The sequence below is a fragment of the Pungitius pungitius genome, chromosome 3 (genome assembly GCF_949316345.1).
Source record: "Pungitius pungitius chromosome 3, fPunPun2.1, whole genome shotgun sequence".
Taxonomy (NCBI): domain Eukaryota; kingdom Metazoa; phylum Chordata; class Actinopteri; order Perciformes; family Gasterosteidae; genus Pungitius; species Pungitius pungitius.
The window spans coordinates 14101413-14117211 of NC_084902.1; the positions used below are offsets into that span (position 1 = coordinate 14101413).

A 15799-nucleotide genomic window follows, 5' to 3' on the forward strand; every position below is an offset into this window, starting at 1 on the left:
GATGACTGACTATTCTGACATCCGAGACATACGTGCTGTTTCTCTTATTATATCTCCTCTCGCAGATAAATAACAGGAGGAACAATTCATATTGTTTTAGTGAGTAAATTAAAAGTTCACTTTTGCTGATGAGGTACATTGAGTTGCACCTCCATCTATTGGCCAAACTTTGGTACTGTGTCCTTATTCTGGGTTGAAAAAACAACAACACAGAATGTTACAAAATGTTGTTTATTAAAATCTTTAATGCATAAAAGAATTTGATAGAAAATACTCAACACGAAGACAAACTTTAATGTAAGAGAAGGCCATCAATGTGGGCTCCGGGTAAATTAATGTGCAACAGTGCTTGAGACAAAAACATAAAAGGATTGCCTTTTGTCTTTCTGTATTCATACTGTACTACCGCATAAGGCACGTTTTGCATCACATATGGTCATTTCTTCCCATGCAACACTTTCACTATTCTTTAAACACCTGGGGAAACTGACAGTTATTCATTCACACTATATACTGGCATTAAAAGGATGATGCCGAGAATATATGTCCTGTACTGTAAAAAAAAAAGATAATAACTATGTTAGTACTGTGCATAGTTAATCAAAGACAAAGCACAGTGGTAGTTAATACATTAGGTGATAGAATACAATAATTATGAATATAATGAATGAGTCCAAAATAAAAGAAACATCATATTTTCATAAATGTATGTAAGTGTGTATGTGGCGTATGTTTGAAGCGGTAATCTTCAGTCAGGTAAAGTTTCCTTTTGAAAAATGAACTTAATTTCAAGAACTCCCTCGTAATTCCAAAATGGAAACATTTAGAGAATTGCTTTAAAAATCTGTCAAAGTTATGAGCATTCGATTGTTTACTACAGTGAAATGCATATTAAAAATACAGCAAAGGAAATTTGACATTTCTGTTTGCCACTTTAAGACTCCAATATCATACAGTAAAATATTCAGTGGAATACAGACAGGTATTGAGCGATTGAGTCCAATCATAAGCTGGTGTCCATGTGTTGACAGACATTGAGCCGAGACACGGAGAGGCAGCTCTGTGGAGGAACTGCCTCCTCCGCCTGTGGGCCCGTAGCAGCTGAAGCAGTTTGAACTGAGTCTGCAGGTGGCTTCCTCGGGTCACACTCTGAAGAACTTACCATTTTGAAAGGCATATGGGACTCGTCATCTTCACCCAAAATAGGAGGGGAGTGGATGGGGGGGTCTGATGAGACTTTGGCCAGAAGCTGCAAGTGGTCCTGATCAGAGCCCGCTTCGAGGCTAACACTCTTACATAAACCGCACAGACTCTGCCGCGTCTCCTGCAGGTTGTGTTCCAGGTCGGTTCGCTCGTGCAGCAGCCGCTCCTTCTGATTTCTCTGTAGGGAGAATGACAGTTGAGTACCTTCACTTCCTCAACTCCTTATCATAACATGCAGTCTTTTCAACAACAAATGTGAAATAAAAGAGTCACTCAACAGAACAAAGCTAATGTTTAGTCAGACAGGATTGTAACAATCTTTGTTAATGCATCTTACTCTTTCACTTATGTTCCTGCATCAGTCTACAGTATCGGAAATGTAAAGGTTTAATCTAGTCCAGTGGTAAATCTGAAAGCCTCAATTTACAATTACACTTTCCACAGGTAAAACAGATTTCACACCCAAGTACTACCTAGGAATTATTAAATGCATCAACGTGGTATAATGTTTTATAAAGTTTTTGTGCTCCTCAGTCAGACTTTGAACTTGAGTTTGTTAATTGCACATTTTGGCTGAGATTACGACCATATTTTAGCTAAACGTGATGTTGAAGCAGTACAATTATATTTGTATTACCTTTTAGTAGATATGTTCTCTTGGATATCTGCTCCAATTACTTAGATTACTGACTTCTAATGCTTTTTTGTTATGTGAAATGAACAAGTGAAAGGAGGGGTGGAGGCTTTGCCAAAATTTCTGCAGTTTACACTGATAGATGCCAATAGTGATTTCAAAGACAAACAATTCAATCATATAATGTTTGCCAACATATTAAGAATATCACATATTAAAGGAAACGTACTAATCTTTTGACTTCACATTCTAGCTGGTATATGCTGTCTAGTTTCCTCTTTCGGCAGCGCTGTGCAGCCGCGCGGTTTTTGCTTCGTCGGCGAACATGATGGACGAATTCAAGCTGCTCTTGAGTCAAATTGTGGTGTCTCAGAAGCTGCTGAAAGGCACTCCGGCTCAGGGCTGAGATCTGCTCCACGGGGAATGGGAGCTGAATCTGTAGAGGACAACGTTTAAGAGTTTATTTCACTTAATATCTTTAACTATGAAAAAAAAATTCCCGCTGGCAATCCAAATTACCTCTGCTGCTCTCTTGTAGTTGGCTTCAGTGTCCCCATCTGTGTCCAGGTCTGAGTCGTCCCCAGAGTTGAGCGAGGAGGACATGTAAGGGCTCTTCTCTGACTGGGACAGGCTGTCAGTGTGTGGGGCTGGGTCATCCCCTGTCCCAAAGTCCCTGAAGAAGGGACAGTCTCCTACATTGGAACTCAGGTCCAACTGCTTAAGCCAATGAAAATCTGATGCTTTTGCCAGATTGTTTTGGTCCATTGGCTCTAAAGGGAGTGGTTGAGCCTGAGAAGGACATAGGTCAGACCAAAATCCTTTTGCCAGATGCTCAGCTACCTCCCTCTCCACGCTGCTTCGCTCCCCGTTTTCCTCTTCGGGACTCAGAGCAGATAGTGTAGGGTCTGTCGGATCGCCTTCCATTTTCGATTCAAGGCAAGCCGCACTTGGCTCTAGTGGCGCATGGCAATCATCTGCACCTGATGTGTTGAGTGGACAGGAACCAGGGTCACAGTTGGTTTCAGCCATGAGCGTCTCCACAGTCTGCTTGACATCTCTGCCTGCTGGCTCAATAAGTTCTGGCAGATTCATATCCCCTGGAGTTGACAGCTCACAGGGTAAGCCACAATCTGCCAAACTCAACCCACTTTGATTACCCACATCTATCTCTAAAATATCGGTCTCACAGAACTGTGAGGGGTGATCTGCTTTGTCTGTTTGTGGGCATGGCAAAGACAGCATGGGGCACACAACAGTGCTTGTTAACTCTGAAGATAAGGGGGTCATCTGGGGCCCACAATTCTCCAAACAAAAGTGTTTCTCCCCGCTGTTTGTCTGACTCAAGGGACACTGTGATGGTAAATCTGTTGGTGCATCCTCTCTTGAAGGCACTGAGCTGTGTGACTCCAATGGTTTTGGTTGGTTGCTTTTTGTGCCGGGGCTAAAACTGGCACTGGGATCCCGACTCAGGCAACAGACTCTGTGCTTGACCTCTCGCAATGTGCTTTTGCCTTCAGAATACTTTGGGATGAGGAAATCAAAGCATGCAGACTCCAAATCATGAAATCCTAAATACTCAGCACTGCTGTGAATGGCATGAATGTTTTCTTTGGTGAATGGTAGCTTTGATGTGTAGGCAAATTGAAGCAAAGGTTCGAACCCCCCAATGGTCACCTGTAACGAAAAAGAGGCAGACAATTGTTCAGGTACTATATATCTTACAGCATAATGTTGACATATGTAGCTTATGCTACAGTACAAAGCTACTACACGCCCATTCAAAATTAACAAAGGTCTTATTTTTCAGTCCAGGGTTGACAAATAGGCATGTGCTACATTGTAAGGACTGCAAACAGTGTGTTACACAAAACCAAATACTGCTAGACAAAATAGATTTTGTACTCTCTGCATTTTTCCATGGCACATCGGGAAGAAAAAAATCATTCCACATTTTGAATATTTGGTTACACGCAGGAACTTTAAGTGGATGTTGTCACACTTCACTATGCATTGCAGCTCTCAACCTTTAGCCACAAAATCAATGTGAGAGCCTTTCATTGATCAGGATGCCCAAAGTGCATTATCAATGTTGTGCTGACACTCAACTTCAGTCTAAAGTCACTTGCGGTATAATAGGTGTGCTCAATTACTGATATCCTTCTCCCAAAAAGTGGAATTACTTGTATATTGTAAATACAGTAAATTCATGCACACAACATTTTTCCACATTTCCTTAAGATGAACAGCAGGATACCGACCTCATCGGGCAAGGTGATGATGGCATTCTGTCCCGTGACATTGGCAATCCTGCTGTGAAAGTATTCACTGCAGGAAGCCAACACACAGCAGTGGGCCCGGAAACTCCTGTTTTCCACCACCACGGTTACATCACACAGAACATCCTGCTGCCTCTGGTCATTCAGACACTGGAGAACATGGGCGCTGTGCACTGCAGACTGAAACGTGAACACTGACATGCGAGGAGCTTGGACCGACATGGTGGATAAAGCTCAGCCTGTGTGACAGAGGGAAGCCAAAAAGCCACACGATCATATATTATCAAAAGTGACCACAGGTGGGTTCCAAGCAGCAGTGATTTTTTAATCTTGAATCAGTCTGCTGATTCGCAACAATTTTGTTATATGACTGGATAAATTGACTTATTACTTCACAGATAAAACAATGTTATAATAATGTAGTTGCAGTTTCAGTGGATTCAGTAAGGGATGGGATGTTGTATCATCTCCACCCTCCACACTGAGGCTGGAGATTTCAAGTCAGAAATCTTATCTGCTTCTTAATGGCATTAGCGAAATAAGTCAAAACATACAAAAATGTGTTGAAAAGTTGTTTTACAATGACGTCAAACTGCTGCAAAATAACATTACTTTTTGCTAGGGAGAAACAAGTTACATAAGCATAAAGTGCATTTCCTGCGTTGGAATGCTAAAAGCTGAAATGAATTTCAGAAAATTGCAAAAAATACAGAAATGTAAGAAGCTGAAAGTGAATATTGCGGCAATGAGGACGAACTACAAATGAACCAGATCTTGACTCTGGTCCACTCACAGAAAAATGTGAAAGTTGAAGAAGTTTATAGAGGATTTGAAAATTAACTCCATTGGAAAACGATGTTAAAAATGAATGATTATTGATTTATATTAATTCAGGCATAAGAAGTAGAAAGCTGACCAGTCATAGCAGGAATGTCCTCAAGGAGCTTGATTTTTTTAATATTTAAACGGTTTTAATAGCTGGAGAATTCCAACAATCACGTTAATACTTAATCGTTAGTTGCGGGCAGCAGAAAGTATGACAAGGCAGTGAAATGACCCGTAAAGTGGAACGTGAATTATAAAAAATATAATACAGTAACATAACGAATTCACCATTGTACAGTGGGTTATAAAATGATCTATAGCCAACTATCTGACCGAACCTTATCCACGTTAAAGCAGCCAGGATATATTTCATTTTAACATGGGCAGCAAGTTGCTGACTCATTTCTAGCCAAGTTGCACAACAGGGCCCGCAGGAGAGGCGCAACGAAAATATCCACATTAACGACAAGACCGTCATGTTACTAGCGACCGATGACATTATCATTTAACTTAAAAGTTACAAACAACAATACGGGTTGAAGGACTTTACGCTACGTTAGCAACCGGGCGATAGCATATTTCTGTTATTGTGATTAAAACCCCAAATATCCCTTAACAGTAACTTTTAAATCCCCTAAAAAAGGTCAATTGTTTACTGACCTGTCATGTCAGCTCGATAATAGCACTGCCATTGATGAGTTTTGAGTACGTTAGAGACGTTTCTCGACATCCGGAAACGGACCGTAATGTTGTCATGTGACGACTTGGAGCAAGAAAAACGGAACAACGTACTGCGCATGCGCAGTGCGAGTGAAGAGACAAGTCTAGAAATCCAACGTTGAAGCACTTCATTTAGATTTGTTTTCATGACATTGATAAAAATAGACATACATAGGTTTTACAAATTGTGTTCTCCCGACAATTAATTTGCCTCCAGAAATTGATTATTGTAATGCAAACAAATTGACCACCACAATCAAAGGTCCATTCGGAGTGTCTTTGCCAACTTTGCAATATTTAGTGAGCGAACATCGGCTGGTGCTCTTTGATACCTGACACACTTTGTGTAACCCCTTTGATTTTAACTTTGTGCAAGCCCAGTTGTGGGGGCTGACAAATCTGGTTGGTCAACTGATGATCCCTTATAAGAAGCAGCGCATTGGCTTGTTGGATTTCCTGAGTCATGAGGCAGAGTCCATCAGAGGATTCTTTCATAGAAGAGGAGGTAGGCTTGGCAACCCTGGACTTTACTCTCACTCACAGGTTGAACACTTGTGTCACTGATATGGAACCAGTATCCTCTGGGTGGCGCTTCAGGTCCTGAGGAGAAGTGACAAGTTAGTGGAGGGTTACATAAAAACTTTAGGATTAAGTTATTATTCTATTGATCGTTACGGCAAAGTACACCTACCTTCAGCTATGAATCCGTTAGATGAGGGTTTATGGCACTCAGATCGTGCTTTCACATATGCTGTGTAATGACCTGACCTCATTGTTCCGCTGTGCTCTACGATGCCATACAAACTGTACAAAACCTGAGTATCTCCCTCGGTCAAGTTCTGTTTGGAAACAACTTGTATTAATACTTTGACCACAATTAAACCAAAAGAAATTTACAAATTGGTCTCCAAGTGTGTTGATAATTAATTAAAGCTGTCAATCCTAATATTTACCTCACATTTAACCACACAGAAGGGAGCTAGATCCAGTATCAGGGGGAAACTGACATGTCTGTTCACCTTGCAAATACTGTATCCATTCTAGAGGAAAACAAAAACAGATGATTAAAGGATGTTTCACAGCATTTTGAAAGACAAAAAAGAAAAAACTAAAGAAGGTGTCATTCTCTTTAAAAAGTGGTTCACATTTGGGTGAATAACAACAGCTTAGTTGACAGGTGTACATGTTCTGAAATGATCTTCAAAAGGTTTTACCTGTTGAAACCTTTTCAAATGAAGGGTAAGCACTGGTGGGGGCGAAGAGATCAGCATTTGCTTCAAGGCATCAGTGTAGACATTCTTCTTGGATCCTAAGCACAAACAAGTGCTAAAAAAAGATATAAATTTGTGATACTGTACTGCAAAAAACAATAAGTTTCACTTACCTCCAACTTTGTCTTTGTTTGTGCAAGTGACACACAGCAGGCTGTTGTTCTGCGTGAGGGTTTCCACTTCAGTGAAGTGAAAAAGGCATGACTGGACTGAACACTCCTGTTTCTCCGGGGCTGTTCTGGTAGCCAATGTGCAGAAAGCCAGCTCAGGGTCCTGAGTCACTACAGTGTACTCCTTTGCCCCCAGTGACTCATCTTCACTCTCCATTGCTGTATCCACAGCATTCGATTCTTCCAAGTGGGTGTCATCCAGGGCTACGTTCTCCATATCACTCACCAGCTGTGTGTCATCTTCTTCCCTTTCCAGATCCATTTCAGATATTTTGTCATCGTCTGAAACGGTGTCCTTTGAAGGCTGCTCATCTGAAAGGACAGTAAAACGGTTGCTGACCGATGAGTCGCAATCGATAACTGAATCCACGTCTTCCTCTTTGTCCGTATCCTGGACCGGATTCAGGTTCTGCAGGTCCTGTTCAGGCCCACTGATTTGTGCAGGACTGCCCTCACTGAGTGAGGCTTCTTCATCGGTTGCATTGTCAGCATTTTCCCCGTCCTTTGCATCTGCAGTAGCATCGGTCTGTTCACTCTCTGTCTGGCTCGGAGAGGAGAGATTGTCCAAAGTGACTTTGTCCTCCATTTTTTGCTGCCTCTTTTGATGCTATAAGACAAGAAAAGGAAAAGATACCAACTTTTTTGTTCATTCTGCACAATTATTCAACACACGTCTATTCAAATTGAAAAATAAGGAGAAGAGAAACTCCATCCGTCTACAATTAGGTAGGTACCTTTGCCTGCTTCTTTGCCTGTTTCTTTGCCTTCTTCTGCTGGTACTTGCTGCCGGACCCGGAGGGAAGGTCACTATTCCCGTTTGTCAAAGCAGGGCTGTTTCTCTCATCCTGGCTCGACTCACTGGTGCTCTGAACTGCTTTTTTCTGGTTCTTCTTTCTGTATGCCTGCAAGATGTGTTCACAAGAGAGTTACAAGTGCGCAAACCAAATAAAACATAAATAAGTAGTTGCTCGACAAAATAACAATCTTTACCTCATCAGAAACAGGAAGGGAAAGGTCCAAAAACATCTCTGTGACTACAGACACCTGTAAGTTCAAAGTAGCAGCCATTCAGGTTGACGTCGATATAATACTAAGAAATTAGCCTGCATTTTCTCCAAAATACATACCGTTTTACACTGCTGACACATTACAGTGCTGGTCATTTCCCCACCAAAAACTTGGTCGACAAAGTTTTTGGGACATCCATTTTTTTCGTATTCTGAAATCAGAACTTCTTTGTAAGATGGCCCATTTAGCAATTAGTTGTACCAATTGTGTATTGTACAGTACTAATTAGTTCGCCCAAATTAGCCTAAAAGATTGGAGTTTAATGTATAGCCCAGGTTCTTACCTTTCATTAGTGTTTTCAGCTGCTCTCCATCTGCGCCATTTCTAGATTCTTTCAATGCTTCACTGATCCCTGAGCTTACTCTCTGTAGATACAAAGACAATCTTTAGATGTAAATCCTAAAAATAACCTTTCATAAGCAAGGCAGGACGTTAGTGTGTACAAAATGTTTGGATAAACTTTAGCATTTCTACTTTTTAACACTTTTGCATTCGTATAAAACCTCGGCTCTGAAAATGAACCAACCTATTGGACAACCTTTCTGGGAGAGCAAAGTATTCCTACGGTCCGAGGGAACAAGTGCTATTTAGCAGCACGTCTTTGGACTTCCCATATAACTGGTCATTGACTAAAATAATCTGAATGACGTGTTAACAATAAGCATGAAATAAGTAATCTGTGAATACATAATAAGTGCACATTGCAATACATATCATCTGGTTCACAAGCAATGTATTCAATGCAGTACTGTTCTTTAGTCAATACATCCATGTCACACTCAAATTGTACATTTTTTCCAATGAGAGATCCCTTTAAAAACGTAATGCATACTCTGCTCTCCTCCGCTCGCATCCCATCCAGAAGGTAGCGCAGCAGCTCCTGGCTATCTTGCTGCTGAAATCCTTTGAACCTGGCAGCCCTGAAGAAATGAGAAGAGACAACTAACAACACTGCAGTAAAGCTAGGATTTTGTTAATATTTTAAGCACATCTTAAGACCGAGCTCTACTTCAGCTCGTAGTCGCACTCACTTTTTACAAACTTGTGTAAACAACTCCCTCGGCGTTACCACACCCTTCTTTGATTCCTGAATCTCATTGAGTAGGTGACACATCGCCAAGGTCAGGGATCCAGGCTGGCCTAACTGCGTTAAAATAGGCGCCTGTACATAGAGTAAACACAAGTCTTTTAGTAATAAACAGTGTAAATTAGACAGTATCTTTACAGTTAACACAACCATTTGAAAACAAATGTCAACCCACCAGATCAGAGGAAGAAACGGGCTTGATGTTAAGACTAATATTCTCTTCTGTCACTTTGTTGAGAGTGTGTCTTAAGATGTGTGTTTGAGAAAGATTCTGGAAAACATAATGACAGCAATTAGCAATAACCATAATAACTATTATTCACACAACTTCTCAGTTTAATTTCAAGACTGGTACCCTATAAAGCACCTTCTTACCTGAATGACTGCATTAAAGAAACATGTGTTTCCCAGGTTGCTCAGCCCCTTTACAGAAACACCTCCATTGTCTTCAGGTGAGCCAGACTTGTTTGATATCCCAACACTCTCTTTCTTGTTTTTCTTTTGATGGCCCTTGTTTTCAATGTCCTCACTCTTCTCTGCATTTACAGTCACTGTCTTCTGATCAACGGCCAACAGGTGGTCTCCTTCCTTTACTCCTAAATAGCCAAACACAACATGGTGATACAGTCAAGAATTCCACTGATACAGATTGACAAAAATAAATGAATAAATAGACTGGCTCACTGCTCTGTGGTCTCTTGATGGGATCAACAGAAGTTTGCTTTTGTATGTTGGTCACCAGCTGAGCCAAATGTCCGGTTCCAGAGTAATGGACTTCATCATCACAAATGTAACACCTGCATGTTTGGAAAAACATTAATACAAACAGAGTACTTCTCAATACAAACACAACGTATGCCCCTGTGATTGACCAACCACAGCATTATACTCACCAGACACTCCAGTTGTCCAAACTGATTACCAGGCAATGTGGATCTGACCGAGGAGTCTCATAATGTTTAAGGGCATGCTGGTTCTTTGAGTTTTGTCCACATCCCTGGTAGAAATGCACCTGGCTATTTAGCAAACAATCACTTTGCACATGCACTTTAAGATTCTTGATGATAAATGGGTTAAATAAACTCACAATATGGCCACATTTCAAGCACATCCATATGGGTATTGTTTCCTGTTCCTCTTCTGAGTTTTGTGGCACTGTGGTGCTGATATTTTCTTTATTTTCTTCATGCTTACAATGCTGACAACTTGTCCAATTGGAATTCCCAGAGAGTTTTTTTAAAAGAGTTTGGTCTGTTCCCTTTTTTATATGCCTGCAGGATGGACCTATGACGATATGAAACACACATAACCCGAAAGCATTTAACAGGTTGTCATATGTCATCAAGATGGTAACACATTATTTCATATTGTATATTTGCCTAGTGTCTGAAATATTCTTTACCTGCCAGGTCAATTTCATCTTCTTCTCTGGAGCTCTTGTCCTTCCCCCTTTTCTTTCCCATTTTCACCAAACGTTAAACACAATTAGAAAAATTCCTGTAAATCAGACACAACAGTCAACTCTAGTTTGATGTAATCATAATCACAAATCAGTGCCACTATATGCACTGCGAGAAGATAACAACAAGTAATGTAACATTGTTTAACGTTAAATCAATGACTATCCTTGGGGTTCAGTCCACTTACTGTCAGAAACGCAGCCTACAACGTTCACAAATTGCAGGTTTTTGCTTTTTAACTTTGAATGGATTAATTATCTCATCCGCAAAGAAGAGAAAAAGGGTCCAGTAATTTTCAATTTCGCAAGAAAAAACTGGGCTGGTTTGGCAGAATCAGCCGAAAGATTCCAGCTGACACACGCAAACGAAAGAGGAACGGAAATGTGATGGCACCACCGTTCCGATACGTCTGCTTCCTGTGTGCGTCACTTTAAACAGTCCGAGTAGAAACAACGCTCGGTCGCCAGCTTATAGCACAAGCGGTGTGAATACAGAAGTTGTCCAGGTGTTTAACTGGTATGTGTGTCAAGAATCCACATGTAAATAACGTATACACGTATATTTATTTAACGCCATACGCTTGTCAAGTTGAATGTGGAGACAGAAAGCAGTTTTTTAATAGCGCCAGCCTGACGTCATTTTACCAGAATGTCATGCTTAGAGTGGGCTGAGTCTCAACTTGCAGAGATTGAGCTGCTGACCAGTATGTTTCCCAACCGCGAGGAGCTGGAGATCACAGACCAGCTGGCACTAGCTGAGCTCAGGGTCTACGTGGAGGGTTCAGCTTCAATGGAAACCCCTCCTTCTTCCAGACCTCAGTTTTTCATCAAACAGAAGCTGGACCATGCAAGCACGGAGAAGGTAACTAAATAGCCAACTGTCCTAGTGTGTCATGGCCAAATATGTCTCAAAACACAGTTATTTTCTTATTCTTACATAACCCAGATGGAAGTCGTTTTAGCCTGCGCTTATCCATCCGAGTATCCCAGTGTGTTACCAGAGATAACTATCAGGTAAGCAAATGTACACTTTTGATGTGTAATAAAGGTGAGGCAATCTTTACATGCAAAATAAGAACTTATACAACTAATTAACTTACAGTCATTATAAAAAGGGTGACACTTGGAAACAGCAATATACCACGTTCATGTTAAAATGCAATGTCTGCTAAGAGATTCTTTAGAGAAGATGTTATGTATGAACACAATTGTTACATAGAAAAAAAAAACATTGTTAGAAAAATAGACATTTGTCAGTTATACATGCAGTTCACGGTATCTGATCACTTGATACACGTGTTGAGCAGTAACATGAATTTGTCTTCTCTTGCATATTTGAATTAAACTTCTCTATCAAAGGGAAGATCCACATCGATCTCGGTTGATGAGTAGCGGAAATCACTGCTTGTGTGGGAAAAAACATTTTGGTTTATATCTAACCTGCAAGTTTTCTTTAGATGGCCAGTATCTGACTCAAATCCAATGTGTCACATTACTAGGCACAATACTGCAAACCGCATTAAAGAAAACACATCCTGTATTTGATTTTAGAAAATATTGTGTTGTCATTGTGGTCGTTGTCATTTTTTCTTGATAGTGAGCCTTTAAACCTCCTGAATACCCGTTCTAGTTATACTGTATTGTTGAGCAATTTCTATTAAACATTTTCAGTATGGAAACTGCCAAGTCCAACTGGCCTTGAATGTTTGTCTGAATCCTTTTTTACAGCATGTTTTGTTTGTGCATTAGGTGTGCTGGTGTCAGCAGGGCCCAGCAGACAGAGCTGCACACGGATCTTAATGCATACCTCATGGAAAACTGCCAGGGGGAAGTATGTGTGCTCTCCGCTGTGGACTGGGTCAAAGACAACCTGCAGGTCTTCATTAATAAGAGTTCGTCAGCACCAACGGCCTCTAAGCAAGAGTCTACCTCTCCAGGGCCACAGGAAGGGTTCAGCCGACTGTGGATTTACAGCCACCACATCTACAACAAGACGAAGAGGAAGAACATCTTGGAGTGGTCCAAGGAGCTGGGCTTGTCAGGATTTAGTATGCCTGGGAAGCCTGGCATTGTGTGCGTTGAAGGTCATCATTCTGCCTGCGAGGAGTTCTGGTCCAGGTAATTTAAGTGTTGTTATTTTTAGCAGTTTATGTCACAGCCAGAAGCCTGCTGAGGTCGCAGGTTTTTTATTTTTCCAAACCTTTTCCCCATTTCACAGAGTAAAGGTTCTGACATGGAAGAAGATCATGATTCGACATAGAGAGGATATTCCCCTTGATCCTATGGGAGAGGAAAGCACGGCTGTTGAAAGCATAGACTCCCTTCGCAAATTCACTGGCTTTGAAGAGGCAATGTTTGACCCCCATGGGAACAGAGGTAATCACATGGACCTCGGGCAGCTCTACCAGTTCTTGAATGAAAAAGGCTGTTGTGACATCTTTCAGATATATTTTGGCATTGAAGGAAGGTAGTGTTTAGATCCAGCCGGGAGTGTAGACATGCCCACATGTCATTGACGTCAATTCTTATGTATTGCAAATGCTTTCTTATTTTCCAATTGAAAGCACATAAAGGAATTTTACTAAATAAGCTTTTCATAGATGTTTCTGTAATTTTGAAAAACTTAGATAATAGGCATGTTTAATAAGCCTTAAAAGATCTTTGTAATATTTCCAATTTGAATACTTTAAAGATTACAGCTTGCCCAAGGTGATTATTTCCCATAAATGACACCAAGTTGAATTACTGATTTTCAGGTCTGATATCACATTAATAATTGGACAACCTAGTCAACAATATTCTAGATATCTGTTTATGAAATCTTTTGATTTACCTCTTATGAATTATAGATAACATAACTGTGGAAAGTCTCCCTCCAATTTTCTTTGAAGGATTTGTTCTATAATGGGGTTTATTCTGGATTACACTTTGGTAATCAAAATATGTGGTTATTGAAGATGAAGCTCATTCTTAGCCATATGTGATTCATGTGCATTATTGCAATATATACTGTATATTCTAATGTGGAACTACTGTATATATGAACAGAAGAAACAAATTACAATGAGAGCACCGTACAAAGGTAGTTTCAGTAGTTTGAAGGAATTGCATTTAATTTACTTCCAACCTTGCTTGGGCTACAATGGCCAGCAGATGGCAGCATTATACCAAGTTGGAAAACCTGAGGCTCGATGTTGCCCCTTATTTCTGGATAATCAAACATGTACAATTCATAACATGGATAAACAGTATTTAGCTCCACTTGAATGATACAACAATGATTTTGTTAAAAACTATTGTAGTGGTTATTTGAATCCAATATTTCTGTAATAAAACAAAACATAACTTTTGTAAATATCAATGTTTATTTTAATATGTAAAATGCCTGGTGGGCTTTAACAACAGCTAGGCAATAACACTGAGGTTTTAAATAGCCCATACTCCTCTTCATCGTTTCCTTTGTGTATCTGTTTAATTGTTTGTGTATCTGTTTAATTGTTGTTAACTTATCAACAGAAACCGGTTTCAGAGATTGTCAACTGTATCCACAACTCCAGTTTTTGTCACCCAGTATTTTATATTTTAAATCAGAATGAGCAACCTTTTGATCCCTCATCTTTGATTTTAAAATCCCTTTCTGAGTTATTTCTACAGTAATGTCTTTGGGCCAAATAAGTCACTGAAAGTGACATGTACATGGGAGTGAGAGTCAGTCAGGGGGGGACCTGGGCTCGTTTGATGAGCCCGACTGCCGAAGGGAAGAAACTGTTAGTGTGGCAGGAGGTCTTAGTCCTGATGGACCTCAGCCTCCTGCCGGATGGAAGGGGCACAAACAGTTTATGTCCAGGGTGAGAGGGGTCAGCTACAATCTTTCTATCCCGCTTCAAAGTCCTGGAAGCAAACAAGTCCTGGAGAGGCGGCAGATTGCAGCCAATCACCCTCTCTGCAGAGCGGATGACATGCTGCAACCTGCCCTTGTCCTTGGCTGTGGCTGCAGCGTACCACACAGTGTAGAAGTGCACCATCATCGTCTTTGGAAGCTTGAATTTCTTCAGCTGCCTCAGGAAGAACATCCTCTGCTGAGCCTTTTTGGTGATGGAGCTGATGTTCAGCTCCCACTTGAGGTCCTGGGTGATGATGGAGCCCAGGAAACGAATGGAGTCCACAGTGGTGACGGGGAAGTCACAATCGGTGAGGGGGGAAGGTGGGGCTGCGTACTTCCTGAAGTACATCTCCATCTCCACTGTCTTCAGGGCTTTGAGCTCCAGGTTGTTCTGGCTGCGCCACGTCACCAGGTGGTCAGACTCCCACCTGTAGGCGGACTCATCCCCACCAGAGATCAGTCCAATGAGGGTGGTGTCATCTGCAAACTTCAGGAGCTTGACGGACTGGTGACTGGAGGTGCAGCTGTTGGTGTACAGGGAGAAGAGCAAAGGGGAAATAACGCAGCCTTGGGGGGGACCGGTGCTGATGGACCGAGACACGGACATGCTGCACATGCAAAACTATTACATTGTCTCACTATAAAGACATCAACGGGCATCAACCATGATTACCAGCTCATTTATTCATTATAACGACGATTAAATTATTGTTGAGATGATAGTCTGCATATGTTTTAAAGGGGATGTATAAGAAAAACTAATATAAGTATCTGGACAGCCTGCCAAGCCAAAAACTGTAAAGTAAGCTAATCAAGTCTGTTCCTTGTGGGCTCATTGCAACCAACTGAATACCCGTGCACTCACTCCTTCCTTCCCAAGACTGCACTGTTTGGATCACAATACCAAAGTTTCTCATGTTAAAAAAAACAATAGGGCCTCTCCTGAGGCATGTGTTTGATTTGTATGTTGTGGGCTGTTGAAGGAGCTTGTGGTGCAACATGCATCACGTGGATTCTGCAAAGATAGCTCCCTATGGAGATATAAAGGGCTTATTTGGTGTATTTGGACAATATGTCCCTATGGGGACAGAAAGGGTTTCAAACAAACAATTAGAGCCTGTGAGGTGTAAACTTCATTGTCTGCCATACTGATCATAATAGATAGATCATTAGTTACTTTATTAATCCTACAATGGGAAATTA

General features: G+C 41.0%; 3 protein-coding genes across 4 annotated transcripts; 1 reads left to right on the forward strand and 2 right to left on the reverse strand.

Annotated features, from left to right (window-relative positions):
- Positions 1-215: 215 nt before the first annotated feature.
- On the reverse strand, positions 216-5718 carry LOC119211088 (transcription regulator protein BACH2-like). The gene is made up of 5 exons (XM_037461739.2): positions 5599-5718; positions 4096-4352; positions 2357-3511; positions 2067-2273; positions 216-1381 (listed from the first exon to the last, which is right to left on the reverse strand). The coding sequence occupies exons 2-5, from the start codon at positions 4333-4335 to the stop codon at positions 1004-1006; spliced, it is 1980 nt and encodes a 659-aa protein (XP_037317636.2). The 5' UTR covers positions 4336-4352; positions 5599-5718; the 3' UTR covers positions 216-1003.
- Positions 5719-6118: 400 nt separating this feature from the next.
- usp16 (ubiquitin specific peptidase 16) lies at positions 6119-11078 on the reverse strand. Its single transcript, XM_062561242.1, has 18 exons — positions 10902-11078; positions 10657-10751; positions 10342-10538; positions 10148-10251; positions 9939-10051; positions 9630-9850; positions 9430-9525; positions 9199-9329; positions 9000-9087; positions 8451-8532; positions 8227-8318; positions 8090-8143; positions 7834-8001; positions 7043-7706; positions 6873-6967; positions 6612-6698; positions 6350-6497; positions 6119-6258 (listed from the first exon to the last, which is right to left on the reverse strand). Exons 2-18 carry the CDS (start codon positions 10715-10717, stop codon positions 6137-6139), a joined length of 2523 nt encoding a protein of 840 aa, XP_062417226.1. The 5' UTR covers positions 10718-10751; positions 10902-11078; the 3' UTR covers positions 6119-6136.
- Positions 11079-11109: 31 nt separating this feature from the next.
- Positions 11110-14187, forward strand: rwdd2b (RWD domain containing 2B). 2 transcript variants are annotated; one of them, XM_037461758.2, is made up of 5 exons: positions 11110-11230; positions 11362-11575; positions 11660-11727; positions 12463-12831; positions 12932-14187. In XM_037461758.2, exons 2-5 carry the CDS (start codon positions 11363-11365, stop codon positions 13182-13184), a joined length of 903 nt encoding a protein of 300 aa, XP_037317655.2. In that variant the 5' UTR covers positions 11110-11230; position 11362; the 3' UTR covers positions 13185-14187. The 2 variants fall into 2 exon arrangements, with proteins under 2 accessions (XP_037317655.2, XP_037317647.2); XM_037461750.2 differs by having other exon boundaries at positions 11162-11575.
- Positions 14188-15799: the final 1612 nt, after the last annotated feature.

Bases quoted from the DNA above. Each gene is read 5' to 3' on its own strand.
- LOC119211088 (XM_037461739.2), bottom strand. From the start codon at position 4,335: ATGTCGGTCCAAGCTCCTCGCATGTCAGTGTTCACGTTTCAGTCTGCA. The intron at 3,512-4,095 runs GTCGGTATCCTG...TTTTCGTTACAG, and splicing joins TCATCACCTTGCCCGATGAG to GTGACCATTGGGGGGTTCGA. The intron at 1,382-2,066 runs GTACGTTTCCTT...TTCTCCCTACAG, and splicing joins AATGTGAAGTCAAAAGATTA to AGAAATCAGAAGGAGCGGCT.
- rwdd2b (XM_037461758.2), top strand. From the start codon at position 11,363: ATGTCATGCTTAGAGTGGGCTGAGTCTCAACTTGCAGAGATTGAGCTG. The intron at 11,728-12,462 runs GTAAGCAAATGT...TTTGTGCATTAG, and splicing joins TTACCAGAGATAACTATCAG to GTGTGCTGGTGTCAGCAGGG. The intron at 12,832-12,931 runs GTAATTTAAGTG...CCCATTTCACAG, and splicing joins TGCGAGGAGTTCTGGTCCAG to AGTAAAGGTTCTGACATGGA.
- usp16 (XM_062561242.1), bottom strand. From the start codon at position 10,717: ATGGGAAAGAAAAGGGGGAAGGACAAGAGCTCCAGAGAAGAAGATGAA. The intron at 9,330-9,429 runs GTGGGTTGACAT...CTCTATGTACAG, and splicing joins CCGTTTCTTCCTCTGATCTG to GCGCCTATTTTAACGCAGTT. The intron at 7,707-7,833 runs GTACCTACCTAA...CTTGTCTTATAG, and splicing joins AGGCAAAGAAGCAGGCAAAG to CATCAAAAGAGGCAGCAAAA.